This window comes from Thamnophis sirtalis, unplaced genomic scaffold (assembly GCF_051295495.1).
Source record: "Thamnophis sirtalis isolate CommonGarterSnake01/CBP01778 unplaced genomic scaffold, rThaSir2_p1.2 scaffold_11, whole genome shotgun sequence".
In the NCBI taxonomy this organism is placed as follows: domain Eukaryota; kingdom Metazoa; phylum Chordata; class Lepidosauria; order Squamata; family Natricidae; genus Thamnophis; species Thamnophis sirtalis.
This window is the reverse complement of record NW_028261391.1, coordinates 54,857,277-54,872,276: the sequence shown is the minus strand read 5'-3', so window position 1 is coordinate 54,872,276 and position 15,000 is coordinate 54,857,277. Positions and strand designations below refer to the sequence as shown.

Genomic DNA, 15,000 nt, shown 5'->3' with positions numbered 1-15,000 from the left:
CAGGGCTGGGCTACCTCTGGAAGCAGCCTTCTCTGCAATGCGCTCTACATGGGGCTGCCCCTGAAGAGTGTTCGGAGACTACAGTTGGTCCAGAATGCAGCTGCGCGAGCGATATTGGGTGTACCTAGATACACCCATGTTACACCTATCCTCCGCGAGCTGCACTGGCTTCCTATTGGTCTCTGGATGCGCTTCAAGGCCTACATGGCCTAGGACCTGGATATCTGTGAGACGGCCGATCTCACAGGCTGGGCCTCCTCCGGGTGCCGTCGACTGGACAATGCCGTCTGACGACCCCTCGGGGGAGGGCCTTCTCTGTAGCTGCTCCGGCCCTGTGGAACGATCTACCCACAGAGACCCTTCCCACTCTCTCGGCCTTCCGAAAAGCCACTAAAACCTGGCTGTTCCGGCAGGCCTGGGGCTGTTGACCCATGAATGAGGTCCAGCCCCATCTAGGTTTGAGTATATGCTGTGTTGCTTTTAAATCTGTTTTCATTTTTCCCTATTTTATTTTTATTTTACTCTTGTATTTGTAAGCCGCCCGGAGTCCTACGGGATTGGGCGGCATATAAATTTATTAAATTACAATTACAATTACAATTAATTCTCCTATCACATCAGCCCATCCCACTCTATCAATCAATCTATCTATCAAAACAGAGCCAGAAGGGACCTTGAAGGTCTTCTAGTCCAACCTCCTGCTCAAGCAGGAGTCCCTATACCATAACAGACAAGTGACTGTCCAGTCTCTTCTCAAAAGCCTCCAGTGATGAAGCACCCACAACTTCTGGTGGCAGGCTGTTCCACTGGTTGGTTGTCCTCACTGTTTGGAACTTTCTCCTTAATTTCAGGTTTCTTCTTGATTAGTTTCCATCCGTTGCTCCTTCTTCTGCCTTCAGGTGCTTCGGAAAATATGTGGACCCCCTCCTCTTTGTGCCAGCTCCTCAAATACTGGAAAACTCCTCTCATGTCACACACACACACACACACACACACACACACACACACACACACACACACCTTCTTTTCTCTAGATGAGCGAAACCCAACTCCTGCCACTGTCCTTCATCAGGCAGGGAAGAAATGGCGGAAACCCTCTCAGCTCTTGAGATTTTATTTGCTGCTTCGAAATTTCACAATGTTCTAATCTTATCATTTTTTAAAAAGTGGCCACCCTGAATCAATCTTCATATTTCATGGCTAATTTTATATGTTTTTTTATATCTTGATTTCTCTGTTCCTTCTCCAGAGGGTTGTCTAAGGACATGAAGATCAGGGACTCGAGGCTTGTGACATGGTTTGATGCCTCCCTCAGGCTCAGCCTGGCCCTCCCCTACACACCCCTTTCCCCTCAAGCCCTCCAAGACGGAGTGGCTGTGGTTTCCGTCATCCTGATTTTTGCATCTTATTCCATCTTTGATGACAGGGGGACAAATTTTAGCCCCTCAGAGAGGGCCCGCAATCTGGGCGCCCTCCTGGATATGCGGCTTAGTTTAGAAGAACACCTGACGGCCGTGACCAGGGGGGCCTTTTACCAGGTTCGCTTGGTACGTCAGTTGCGCCCCTTCCTGGATTGGGATGCTCTGTGCACAGTCACTCATGCCCTCATCCTTTCTTGCTTGGACTACTGTAATGCTCTCTACATGGGGCTGCCCTTGAAGAGCACCCGGAAGCTTCAACTGGTCCAGAATGCGACTGCGTTGGTTATCATGGGGGCACCTAGGTGCTCCCATGTTACACCCCTTTTAGGCGGCCTGCACTGGTTCCTGGTTGTCTTCCAGGTGTGATTCAAGGTACTAATTATGACCTTTAAAGCGCTCCATGGCTTAGGCCGAGGGTACCTGCGAGACCACCTACTGCCACGGTAGCTTCCCATCATCCAGTGTGATCCCACAGAGTAGGCCTCCTCAGGGTGCCGTCAGCCAGAAAGTGTTGGCTAGCGACCCCCAGGGAGAGAGCCTTCTCTGTGGGAGCCCCTTCCCTCTGGAATGAGCTGTCCCCAGAGCTTCGTATAATCCCTGACCTCTGGTCCTTACGATGCGCCCTAAAATGTTAGCTTTTCCAGCAAGCCAGCCTGGCCTGAACAAAACAAATAAATTATTGATCACTGTTAATTTTAATTTGATTTTTTTTTTAAAAATGTCATTGTCAATTTTAATTGGGTTTGGGATATTCTATTTAATTTTTTTTAAACTTTTGTAATATGTGTTTTTTTATTTATAATTTTTTTTATTTTTGTTACATAGACAACATATACACGCAACAATAGAAAAAGAAAAAGAAAAAAGAAAAAAAACACATACAAACAAAAAAAAACAAAGCCCATCATCATATACAGTACGTCGTTTGGTTACAGGTGTTTTAACATTTATCATTCTTATACATTTATTATTTCATTTAATAGATTATAATTTAGTATCGTTTCTTATTCCCCTACCTGTGGCAATCCATCCCAACTACATTTCCCCCCCCCACACACATACCGTATCTCTCTGTTATATATTTAATACACACAACAATAAAATAAAAAGAAAAGAAAAGAAAAAAAAAAGAAAAAAAAGAAAAAGAAAAACCATCATCACATATAGCATGTTGTTTGGTTACAAGTGTTTTAACATCCACATCCTCGAATAATATTTACCATCTCAAACTTTTCATCTATATGTTTTGTGTTTCTTTTAATGTTGTACGCCGCCCTGAGTCCTTGGGAGAAGGACGGCATATAAATCTAATAAACCTAAGCCTAAACCTAAACCTCTTCCCTTCAAGAAGGCTCCTCCCGCTCAATTACCCCTCAATCTCACCCTGTCTCTCCTTCCCAGAACTCTCGGATGAACACTTCCAATATTTGTGGGAGAGCAAACGGTCGCTCAAAGGCAAATCGGTCAAAGAAATCTTGGACTCAATGGAGGACAAAGAAATATTGGATACCATCTTGAAACATCTTCATCCTCCCCAGGTAAGCAGCTGGGTTTGTGTTGCGGGGGCCCCGGAAGTTCTTTGTGGAGAGGTTGCAGAAGCCACTGCTGTCACGATGGAGATAATTGACCCCCAAAGTAGACAAAGGTGGTTCTGGAGAAGTGGCTGGACGATGGGGCCCTTGGTGGGGGGAGCATGGAATGATCGACTGAACCATTTCGGACTCCACCTGAACATCAGGACAATGCGGTCCTTAGAGTCTGTTACCAGCCCTGGAACGCTTCCAATCCATGGAGAAAATCCAAAGAAGGTGGAGATTTTTGGGTATCTGGGATCCCACCTCCAAGGAAAAGGTCTCTGACCCAGGCTTCCTTAAAAAGCATGAAACAGAGTCTTGGTCACAACTGTGAATTTCTTTCATTGAGAGTCAGCCAGGCTTGGTAAACAGTCTTTCAGAGGAATATTTATCTACACGAACCTTATCTCGGAGAGCTGCCAGATAATCAGTTTCCAAACATAGGGTAAGGCAACACTTGGCACAGTCTCTTATAGTCACAAACAGATCTTCCCACTCTTGAAACAGCCAACCAACCAAATGCCTGAGCCCTCGTCTGACCCATGTTCTTCTCCAACCTTCTCATTGTCCCACCCTGCTGCCAGCTCCACTGGAGGGCCACAACAAAAGGGAACATTAATGGCAAGGTGCAAGCAAGGATGAGTGCAGCCTGGATGCGTTGGCGAGAATTCACTGATGTGTTATGGGAAACACAGATGCCAACCCGTCTTGAATCTAAGACCTACAAGAGAACCATCCTCCTGTTGCACTGTGACCCTGAATGATGGGCAGTGACAGGAGGGAGCAAAAATCTCTCTCCATGCTATGGAAATGCGAAGGCTCCCTTGAATATCGGGCACCTCCCTTCCTGACAACATCACACATGACACCGTTTGACCACATTTTGGTGTGGCACCAATTACAGAGAAGATGAGAGAAGTCTGACTCCGCTGATAAGGACACATCCCAAGAGCAGCACCTTCCACCGTGGCCAAGGCTGCCTACCAACTAAAAGTCAATGATTGGTGACCTTGTGGGCATCCAAAACAGGGATGGCAAGAGGCCATCAACAAAGATATGGAAGCCACAGGCCTGCAACTAGGAGATGCAGGTGACGGTGTAAAGTGGCGTTCAATGATATAAAAACCACACCCTGCACCTGTGGGAATACGGTAGGAAGAAGAAGATGGGGCCCTTGGTGCTCCCTGAACTTGGTTCTTTAGTTACACAGATTTCATGACCCAACTACATCATCAGTGCTGGTGAATGTGATGTTTGCTCTCTGCTTTTTCAGGGCAAGCTACTGTGTATAAACAGAGAGCAAACTTCACTCCCTTCTAGCTCTGATTATATTTCCTAGTTGGGCCATGAAATGTCTGCAAGAAAACCCTTCTTCTCCTCCACTCTGAAAACTTTGTACTCCCTTGTACTACAGACAATGTTCCCTATGTGAGGGATGCCCGAATTAATCAGGAGCCTCAACCCAACCTTCAAAAGAAATCCAGTTGTTTATTAGGAGCTTCGTATCTACCCCATCTAAGTGGAGCCAACTCTGACCTCACTTTTTTGCGTGTTAGCTCTGACCCTATTTCCCCCTCCCCCAAGGTGGGTCATCAGTCACATTCCCCAACTAAACAATTTCGCAGGTTGTAGATGTTGATTAATCAAGGACTACCAACCTCGGGAGACAGGTTGCTTCCTGGCCATTCCAATCAGAGGAAAAAAATCCAGGCTCTTCATCTCACTATTTGGAGCAGAGCTTTTCCTTCCGTTCCTCTCAAAAGCTCTCTTGGCTCCAGCTGATGCAATCCAGATGGTCCTTCTTAGGGGCTTCATGTCTGTCCCAGCTAGAAAAGTCGAATCAATGATCCGATGCACCCTGAGGCAGAAGGGAGACCAACCCTCCCCTTGGAAACACAGAAAAACTTCTTCCTTCCTCTGCTCCTTCACTTCCTCACAACTTATTTTTTTTGTCCTTGTTGTCCTTGTTGTCAAAGCAGATTCCTGCAGACCACAAAGTCACCAGGGGGAAAATGAGTGGATGGCAGCCGATCAGCCAGAAGCCTTCAAGGCAACAAAGCGCTTCCTACTTCTTGTCTAAAGAGAAGGTAAATATGCTGAGCTTTTCTCCTTTTAGGACAGCAGTTGTCTTAGACAAAGGTCAGAAAAGGACAACTTGCTTATTTCCATCAATTTTTCTCTCTTTTCTTCTTCTGTGCTTTGAAGTCTAGGGTAGAGTTCCACTTCATCCATCACCCCTTTCCATATTCCGCTCTTGCCATTACCAACCACGCTCACTTTGTTGTCAGTATCCACAGTTTTCTTATCTCTTTGCTCATTTTTTCCTTCCATCTTTTGAATTCTGTCCTTCACTTTCTTCATTTGCTAAACATCCTCAGTTTCTCCATCATATTTTTCTGTTTGTATTCCATATTCTCCAATCTCTTCAATTCTCTCTGTCACAACTAATAGATTTTGAATTTCAAACATAACCATTTGCAATATTACAGTTTCTTTTTCCTGCTGGGACATTCTTTCAATTTTTCAGATACTGTCACTATAGGGTTCAAGGCTATTTTAACAACAGGTTCATTTATTATCTTTCAAGTCAAAATGTTGTCTTCCCTCCAATGCAAAATTGAAAGAATGGCCCAGCAGGAAAAAGAAACTGTAATATTGCAAATGATTATGTTTGAAATTCAAAATCTATTAGTTGTGACAGAGAGAATTGAAAAGAGATTGGAGAATATGGAATACCAAACAGAAAAATCTGATGGAGAAACTGAGGATGTTTAGCAAATGAAGAAAGTGGAGGACAGAGTTCAAAAGATGTAGAAAAAAATGAGCAAAGAGATAAGAAAACTGTGGATACTGACAACAAAGTGAGCGGGGTTGGTAATGGCAAGAGTGGAATATGAAAAGGGGAGATGGATGGATTGGAACTCTACCCCAGACTTCAAAGCACAGAAGAAGAAAAGAGAGAAAAATTGACGGAGATAAGGAGAAAAATCTTGATAGAAGCACTAGTGATAACCAAAGATAAGTTGATGGAAAGAGCAGGTGTTGGGTTTCAAGCTTTTGTGAGATACGAAAGGAACAGCATGTTGCCGAGGGAGGTTTATAAAGGATTTATTAAGAAAGTAACTAGAACATTAATGCCACAAATGGCAAGAGATATAAGACCATACTATTGCTGGAGGGATACAGGTTGATGCAATGAAAATGTGTAATAAAAATTAAGGTAAATTTAGTTTATTAGTAATATGTATAAAATGAAGTGAGTTTATGAGTTTATGAGTTTATGAGTTTATTATTTATAGGCCGCCCTTTTCCCTGAGGGGACTCAGGGCAGCTTACAATTTATAGGGAAGGGGGGGTACAAGACAATAAAACAATAAACATGAAAACAGTGAAAGTAAAAATAAAACACAACATTCATCATTCGGGTGGGGGCAGGTTACGATCTTTATCCCCAGGCCTGATGGGATAGCCAGGTCTTGAGGGCTGTGCGGAAGGTCTGGAGGGTGGTGAGGGCACGAATCTCCATGGGGAGCTCGTTCCAGAGGGTCGGAGCTACTACTGAAAAGGCTCTCCTCCGCGTAGTTGCCAGTCGGCACTGACTGGCAGATGGAACTCGGAGGAGGCCTAATCTGTGCGATCGAATAGGTCGCAGGGAGGTAATTGGCAGGAGGCGGTCTCTCAAGTACGCAGATCCACTGCCATGAAGGGCTTTATGGGTGGTAAGTAGGACCTTGAAGCGCACCCGGAGATCAACAGGTAGCCAGCGCAGCTCGCGGAGGATGGGTGTTATGTGGGCGAACCGAGGTGCACCCACGATCACTCGCGCGGCTGCATTCTGTACTAGCTGAAGTCGCCGGATGCTCTTCAAGGGCAGCCCCATGTAGAGCACGTTGCAGTATTCCAGCCTAGAGGTCACAAGGGCCCGAGTGACTGTTGTGAGAGCCTCCCGGTTCAGGTAGGGTCGCAACTGGCACACCAGGCGAACCTGGGCGAATGCCCCCCTGGTCACAGCCGTCAGATGGTGGTCGAAAGTCAGCTGTGGGTCCAGGAGGACTCCCAAGTTGCGAACCCTATCTGAGGGGTATAAAATTTGACCCCCCAGCCTGAGCGATGGAGCACTAACCAAATTATTGGGAGGGAAACACAACAACCACTCGGTCTTCTCCGGGTTGAGTACAAGCTTGTTAGCCCTCATCCAGTCCCTAACGGCTTCAAGACCCCGGTTCATCACGTCCACCGCTTCATTGAGTTGGCACGGGGCGGACAGATACAGCTGCGTATCGTCCGCATATTGGTGGTATCTTATCCCGTGCCTCCAAATGATCTCGCCCAGCGGTTTCATGTAGATGTTGAATAGTAGGGGGGATAAGACCAAACCATGTGGCACCCCATATGTTAGGGGCCTAGGGGTCGATCTCTGCCCCCCCACTAACACCGACTGCGACCTGTCCGAGAGGTAGGAGGAGAACCACTGTAAGACAGTGCCTCCCACCCCCACCTCCCGCAGTCGTCGCAGAAGGATACCATGGTCGATGGTATCGAAAGCCGCTGAGAGATCAAGGAGAACCAGGATGGAGGCGTGGTCTCCATCCCTGGCTCTCCAGAGATCATCGGTCAATGCGACCAAATAGCTATAGTTAAATAATGATTAATAATGATAGCAATACACATAGATATATTAGTTTGATAATATGATATTTTATATAAACAATATATGGAAATTATGAGAGGAGGTTTAAAAGCTTTATCTAGAATATGCTATAAAGATGCATTGTGATTGGATAATTTTAGGATGATTTAATGGAATGTTATATAATCCTATTCTAGATTATATATAAAAGGACGTAACAACAATTATAGTCAAATTAATGTTGAGATATAATAATTGCAATATACATGAATATAGGTGAATTTAAAATATGTGATTTGATATGAAAAGCAGGTGATGACTAAGGAAGAGGCGCATGGAAGTACTGTAACCAACTGACACACTTTCTACAATTTGTAATGGAAGATGGCTTTTTATTTTTATTTTTGTCCTTGTCCTTGTTCAGAAACAAATAAAAATTGTTTAAAAAAAGAGGACAAATTCCTGTAGCCAACTCTCCACTGCCCACTAGTCACGGCCAACTGCTGTGGGTTAATTCAACAATTCAAATGTTTTCCAATAATGTTAAAAGTCATGTTAACGTTTGTCGTTTCATTTTGTCTCTCCTTTGGCATCCTTTCTTTGATGCTCATATTCCACATTTCTTCAATAGTAGACAAACAAATGAATATTAGAATTACAGACTTGGAAGGGGGCCTTGGAGATCTTTTAGTCCAACCCCTTGCTCAAGCAGAAAACCCTTTTCCATTTTAGCAAATAGTTGTCCAATCTCATCTTAAAACCATTAAGTGATGCAGTACTCACAACTTCTGGAGGCAAACTGTTCTACTGGTTAATTGTTCTAACTGTTAGGAAGTTTCTACTTAGTTCTGGTTGGCTCACGCCTTTATTAGTCACAGAATAACATAATAAGAGAGTTGGAAGGGACATCGGAGGTCTTCTACTAAGATCTTCCACTAAGAAGTTTCTACTTAGTTCTAGGTTGGTTCTCTCCTTGATAAGTTTTCATCCATTGCTTCTCGTCTTGACTTCTGGTCCCTTGGAGAATAGGTTGACTCCCTCTTCTTTGGGGCCACCTCTGAGATATTGGAACACTGCTAGTAGTGCAACTCTTGTTCCTTGCTGATTTGACCATGGCGAGTAAGCCATGCTTAGTTGGAAATGGCCCTGTGCTTGACCACACTTGCTCCTTTTCTGATCATTCTTTGTCCTGTGCTTCCTTTTCCTGGATGATGGGTGGAGCTCCCTCGGACTCACAAACTCTTTTTCCAACCTTCAGATAAACCTGTACAAATATTATGGCTTAAAATTGAGAAATACCAAGCAGAAGGACCTTGTGAAACATCACCTCAAGAAGCTTCTGGCAATCTCATTTGCAGAGGAGACAGACAGAGAGGTGAGTGGGAGTGGGCTGCCTGTGGGGGCTGAGACCTCCAACTTTGTGTGGTCCTTGGTGCTCTCTGAGCTTGGTTATAAGAAATGTAGACCTTTTGCGACCCAACTAGGTCATTTCATCAGTTCTAGAAGGGAACAGGTTTTGAAGAGGGGAGGAGAAGGGAGGCGAAGGGAATAGGAGAGGAGGAGGAGAGGGAGGAATGGGAAGAGGAGGAGGGAGGAGGGGAGGGGAGGAAGAAGAGGAAGGAGGGAAGGAGAACTGTGGAGTTTTTGGAGGAGGAGGAGGAAGACTGTGGAGTCCTTGGTGCTCTCTGAGCTTGGTTGCAAGAAATGTAGACCTTTCGCAACCCAACTAGGTCATTTCATCAGTTCTAGAAGGGAACAGGTTTTGAAGAGGGGAGGTGAAGTGAGGAGAAGGGAATAGGAGAGGAGGAGAGGGGAAAGTGGGCGGAGGAGGGAGGGTGGGAGGAGAGGAAGAAGAGGAAGGAGAGGAGGAGGAGGAGAACTGTGGGGGTTTTGGAGGAGGAGGAAGAAGACTGTGGGGTCCTTGGTGCTCTCTGTGCTTGTTTGCTTTTTTGCAGAATTTTTATTACCCAGTTAGGTAATTTCCTCAGTGGTAGAAGGGCCTGGGGCTTGCAAGGAGGAGGAGGAGGAGGAGGAGGAGGAGGAGGAGGAGGAGGAGGAGGAGGAGGATTAAAAAAAGAAAATGCAAATGTCCTAATTCACAAGCATCACTTTGCCTAGGGAATCTCGGAGAGCATCCACCTCGCTGCATTCCATCATCTGCCAGAAATTCTCTTGGTCCTCAGGGAGGTCGGTAACATCGCACAGCCCAAGAGACCATCTCTCTTGGAAGGCTCCCATGAGGTAAGACCAGGGATGGGGTTCCAAGGTCCAAAGCTCAGTAGAGAAGAAGGCTGGGGGATTCTGGGAAGGAAAGTCCTAGATGTTTAGAAGTACGGATGCTCCAGGCCATCTGGCCTCTTCAATTCAATTCAATTTCATAGATCTCAAAGACCTGAGACCAGTGCTGAGGTTGTAGGTGGGGCTGGAAATTCTCCACCTCCATCTCCTGGAGGACCATTTTATAAGTCTAGAGAAGATCATGAATTGCCCAACAAACGTCTCAAGTAGACTCAAAGGTGCTTTTTCAAAGGGCTTGGACTTTGTTTGTCCTTGAAGACATTTTGCTTCTCATGCAGGAAGCTTCTTCTGTTTTGACCGAAGTCAGAACTGAAGAGGCCTCTTGGATGAGAAGTGAAACCTCTTCAAGGAAAAAAAGAAGTCCAGTTGCCTTGGAAAAAGCTCCTTTGGGACAACCATGACCTGGATGACTAAGAATCTCCATCTGTTTTCATCCATGGCTTCTTGTCTTGTCTTCTGGTGCTTGGGAAAAGAGTTTGACCCCCTCGTCTTTGTCCTGGCAGGAGCCACAATATGTCTCTGACAGACGGATTAGGACAACATTAATCCTCTGCTATGGACAAGCAGCCCAGGGAGCCTCCCCTAAAGACCTGGGTGTTTTCATCCAACCCATCGTGTCCGAAATTCTCGTCCAGTACTCCACCATGAACAAGGTAGGCTGGTTTCTACTCTCGTGTCAGTGCTGGCAGGACTGTTGCTTTCCTCTTGTTGGTTCCTTGATCTGTTGTTTACTGCTGCCTTGTTTGTCTGGGGTTAATCCCTGCTTCTCTGGATTTCAATTGATGGTGAAAAAATATAAGAAACGTCTGTAAAAACCAACCAAGCTCAGGGAGCACCAATGGCTCCACAGTTCAACCCTGAGCGACAAATATCCCCTTTTGGTGAACAAGGACAACCTGACTGCAGTTCTTGGAGGTTGCTGGGGAGAATCTTCAAAAGGCGACCTCCAGCCCCCAGTTATGCCTCCCATTCAGATCTGCTTCCTGTTCCAATTGCCCTGGAGATGATGAAATGCTAGTGGTTTCTTTATCTATGGTCATATCACATTCATTACACTCAAGGCAGCGCATTATCCTCTTTCTTCCTTTTCACACAATTTCAATTCAATTTCAATTTAATAAAATTTGTATGCCGCCAACTCCCTTGGGACACAACCACAACAACCCTGTGATGTGTGTTGGATTGAGAGAGAAGAACTGGGCCAGATGTGGACTCACCCAGCTGGCTCTCATGCTGAAGGTGGGATTAGAACTCACAGTCTCCTGATGATTGGCTCAGACAGTTGACTTTCATGGCTATAGTAGGAGTAGAACTCTCCATCTCTTGGTGATTGGCCCAAAGTCTCTCAGCTGGCTCTCATGCCTAAGATGGGACTAGAACACCTCTTGGTGATTGGCCCTAAGTCTCTCAGCTGCCTCTCATGCCCAAGGCGGGACTAGAACTCTCCATCTCTTGGTGATTGGCCCACAGTCTCTCAGCTGCCTCTCCTGCCTAAGGCGGGACTAGAATCCAGAATGTCCAGGGGGTATTTTGATTGGGAGCCCCCTGGAGTTCAAGAAAAGACAGTCAGCTATGGAAAGGTTGAAATAAATAGATGCACCCTCTTCCTCCTGGTGTCTTCTCACCTCACCCTCTTCCCACTTGGGTTTCCCAGGACGAAGGCCTGAAGAAAGCCTTCATGAGGTCCATCATCATGGTCACCAAAGCGGCTGCCCTCAGCAGGAGGCAAGACCTCCATCTACCCCAGAAACAGGAATTGGTCACCAAGATCATCGTAAGTGGGGAGGGGGGGCAGGTGCTCCTGGGCACATTTAAGTTTGAAAGAGAATTTGAACTGAATTGAGTTCCAATCAATTGGGCCCCAAACGATTCTGTTGCTAAGTGGGACAGCTGTTAAGTGAATTCTGCCCTATGGTATGACTTATCTTTCCACTGTTGTTAGCTGAATCACTGCCGTTAAATTAGTCACACGGTTGTTAAGTGAATTTGTTTTTATTAGTAGTATTTATTTTTATATCCAAAGACAGACAGACAGACAGACAAACAGAAAAATAGATGATGATAGATAGATAGATAGATAGATAGATAGATAGATAGATAGATAGATAGATAGATAGATAGATAGATAGTGTTCTGACACCCTCCTCCATCCAGTAACGAATGCCGAGACAAACTTAACTGGAATGTACTTTATTAGCAAGACACCAAAACCTCGGTGGCTGAAAGCCAAGCATAACAACAGATAAGGACCTTGGCAGCAACTCAGACAAGCCTCGGCAGCAATCCAGCCTGCCAATCTAGTTACAAAAGTTCTCCAACTTTTAGTCAATGCGTTAACTTCTGCAAGAGGGGTGTGTGCACAAGCAGTCCTTTTAATCATCTGGAGAGGAGCCTAATGAACACCAGGTGAGTGCAATTACCTCCTGTAACTGCACAACTGTTCCTGACGCCTAGTAGCTCTTCGGTGCCGAGCATCCAGGAACAACTCACTGCTGACCTCCGGCTCACTCTCCCTTGTTTCCTCCCCACTGGTCCAAGGCTCAGGTGCCACCTGGTGGCCAACCAGCTTCTCTGCACCCTGCTTGGAGTTGGAGCCCTGTCCAGGGTCCTCCACATCCTCTAGAGCCGAATCATCGGGCCCCTCGCTGTCAGAGTCTGGTGGCAGCTCCAACAGCTCCTGCTGGGCCACAACAGACAGACAGACAGACAGACAGACAGACAGACAGACAGATAGATAGATATGGATGTATGGATGTATGGATGGATAGTGAGAGAGAGAGAAAGAGAGACAGACAGACAGATAGACAGATATTTAATATATAAAGTAGAAAGACAAATAGAAATGGAAAATTAGGGGAAGAAAGAAGAAAAAAGGCATTGAGACTTTCTAGAAGAAACAACACAGCCAATGTCCAGAAATGCAGAGGGCGGAATTGTATAATTTTAAGAGCGGTGGATTCAACTCCCAGAATTCTCTGGCCTTCATGGATTTTGGGAGTTGAAGTTCACAGGTCGTAGTGAGGCCCTACTTACCCATCCCTGACTTAAACCATGGTCAGGAGACACTGCAAACTGCCATCAATGCAGGCTAGTTGCCAAGCGACCAAAATATGATCCTCTGATCCCTGAGGAAGAAGAGCCTCTCAGAACTTCAAATCTGGGTCATAAGTAGTCCTTGGGTGTTAGAATTAGAAGAACAAAGTTGGAAGGGACCTTGGCGGTCCTCTAGTCCAGCCAGGAAACCCTATACCATTTCAGACAAATGGCTATTTGGAAATGCAAATTTCCCCTTAGTTCTAAGAGGGATCCTGGAGAGATCCGTCATAACTTTAAATGGTGGCTAAGTGACCAGTTGTAAGTTGAGGACTTCCCATGTCAACCAGGAAAGGCATAGAGATGGGAATAGTGCCAGCTGGATGATGGCCACATCTCAGGAGCTTCCTTACATGACTTTCCTTCTCCTTTCAGGAAGTCATTGAAGATGAGCCTGTGAGGCCCTTGTCTGTCATAATTCTCCATCAAGCCATCGTCACCATCACCTGCATGAGGTACGTACCTGCACCACCCTTATCTTCCCACCAGCTGGGGAGGAACTTGGAGTTGGACCAAGTGATGGGATTTCCATAGAAAGTCCCCATGCTCTAGAGCAGGGGAGGGGGTCAAACTCCATTTCATTGAGGAACACATCAGGGTTGTGGTGGGTGGGTGGATGGATGGTTCGATGGATGGAGCGAGAGAGGGAGGGAGGGGGAGGGAGGGATAGATAGATAGATCCAGGAGAGCAGGAGTTCAAACTCCATTTCATTGATGTGTTGGAAGAAATGTCCTTCTGGTTTCAGCTCCAAGTGAGGAAAAAGACACTGGAGACATGGAGGCTGCTTGGAAAGATAGTTTTAATGGTGGACAGGACCACATGGCTTGAGTCTAAACAGAAAAGGAGATCACATGCTTCAATGTTGGTGGAGAAGAGAAGCTGAGTCTCTGGTTTTATGCCCTCTCTGGCCTTTGATCTTGATCTTGCATTCTGATTGGTTGTCAGACTCCCATGGGCCCATGCAGGGGCAACTCTCTAGGCTGCGTTTTGAATACAGGTTTGGTTGAGTTCTCAGATGCCATGTGGTGAGTTGGGTCAATATTATCATGCCTTAATCCCATCCCCCTGGAGCTGAAGGGAAGAACTCTTTATTATTCAAAGGGACTGGCTTGGCCATTTTAATGGCCTACTGACAAAGGGGGTGGGGGCAGGAAGCTGCAGGGAGCTATTCTCTCTTCCTTTTCACATCCAGGGAAATATTCTGCCTTTTCAATATTTTCTAGGATATTTCATTTTTCTGGAAGAGGGCTGGGTGATAACTTTCCACAATCCCTACTTTTTTAAAAACATGTGAGTGGAACACACAGCTTCTTGGCAAAAGATTAAAATTGGTCTGGTCAGGGAGACTTAATTTTTTTTTCTGATGGAAAGTCATTGAGTGACAGCAGAAGGATCTCTTCAGTGCCTCCCCGAGAGCTTTTAACCATGAAAGTCTAGCAGCCAGGGCACAATTTCTGGAAAGAAATTTACAGTATCCAATTTTCCTTGCCAATTAATATCATATATCACTTTCTGTGAGCTTCCAGACAGGTTTCAAGCAAGCAGAGGTCCCAAAATTCTTCACAGCCATGCTTTTCCTTTAAGTTACAGCTGCCCAGGGAGGGACTTGAACCTGCCTTAGCTCTTATTTTAGTGAGGCCAAATTGAGTTTAGCTAGTGTGCAATCCAGGCTATTTCGTATTTTTAAAATTACACCCATTGAGCCTGGGGACTCCTACTCATGAGATCACCAGTCCAACATATTTTGCTTTACTGGGCAGTGGGGCAGCATCATTTTTGAGTCAGTCAGGCTTGGGTTTTGAAGATCCTTTCTGCTACTCTTCAAGTGGGAGAATTGCCTGGTGAATTGACCCTCCCCCATGGGATTAACAATTTTCCAGATCCAAAATGATCCAAATCTTGGATGGACCTCTGCCCCTCTGCAGTGAGTACCAGCACCTCCTCTCTTTACACACAATGGGCCTTTGCTTTTTTGCTTTCAGA

At 45.7% G+C, this 15,000-nt stretch overlaps 1 protein-coding gene across 1 annotated transcript in view; it reads left to right on the top strand.

The window, feature by feature from the left end:
* Nucleotides 1-2,905: 2,905 nt before the first annotated feature.
* Nucleotides 2,906-15,000, top strand: part of LOC148043655 (maestro heat-like repeat-containing protein family member 7) — a 34,895-nt gene continuing 22,800 nt past the window's right edge. Inside the window, exons 1-7 of the mRNA XM_087726092.1 lie at nt 2,906-2,959; nt 4,975-5,082; nt 8,884-9,000; nt 9,744-9,866; nt 10,427-10,576; nt 11,578-11,697; nt 13,392-13,471. Of these exons, the coding sequence (XP_087582218.1) occupies nt 2,906-2,959; nt 4,975-5,082; nt 8,884-9,000; nt 9,744-9,866; nt 10,427-10,576; nt 11,578-11,697; nt 13,392-13,471 (752 nt within the window). The remainder of the gene's footprint in view (nt 2,960-4,974; nt 5,083-8,883; nt 9,001-9,743; nt 9,867-10,426; nt 10,577-11,577; nt 11,698-13,391; nt 13,472-15,000) is intronic.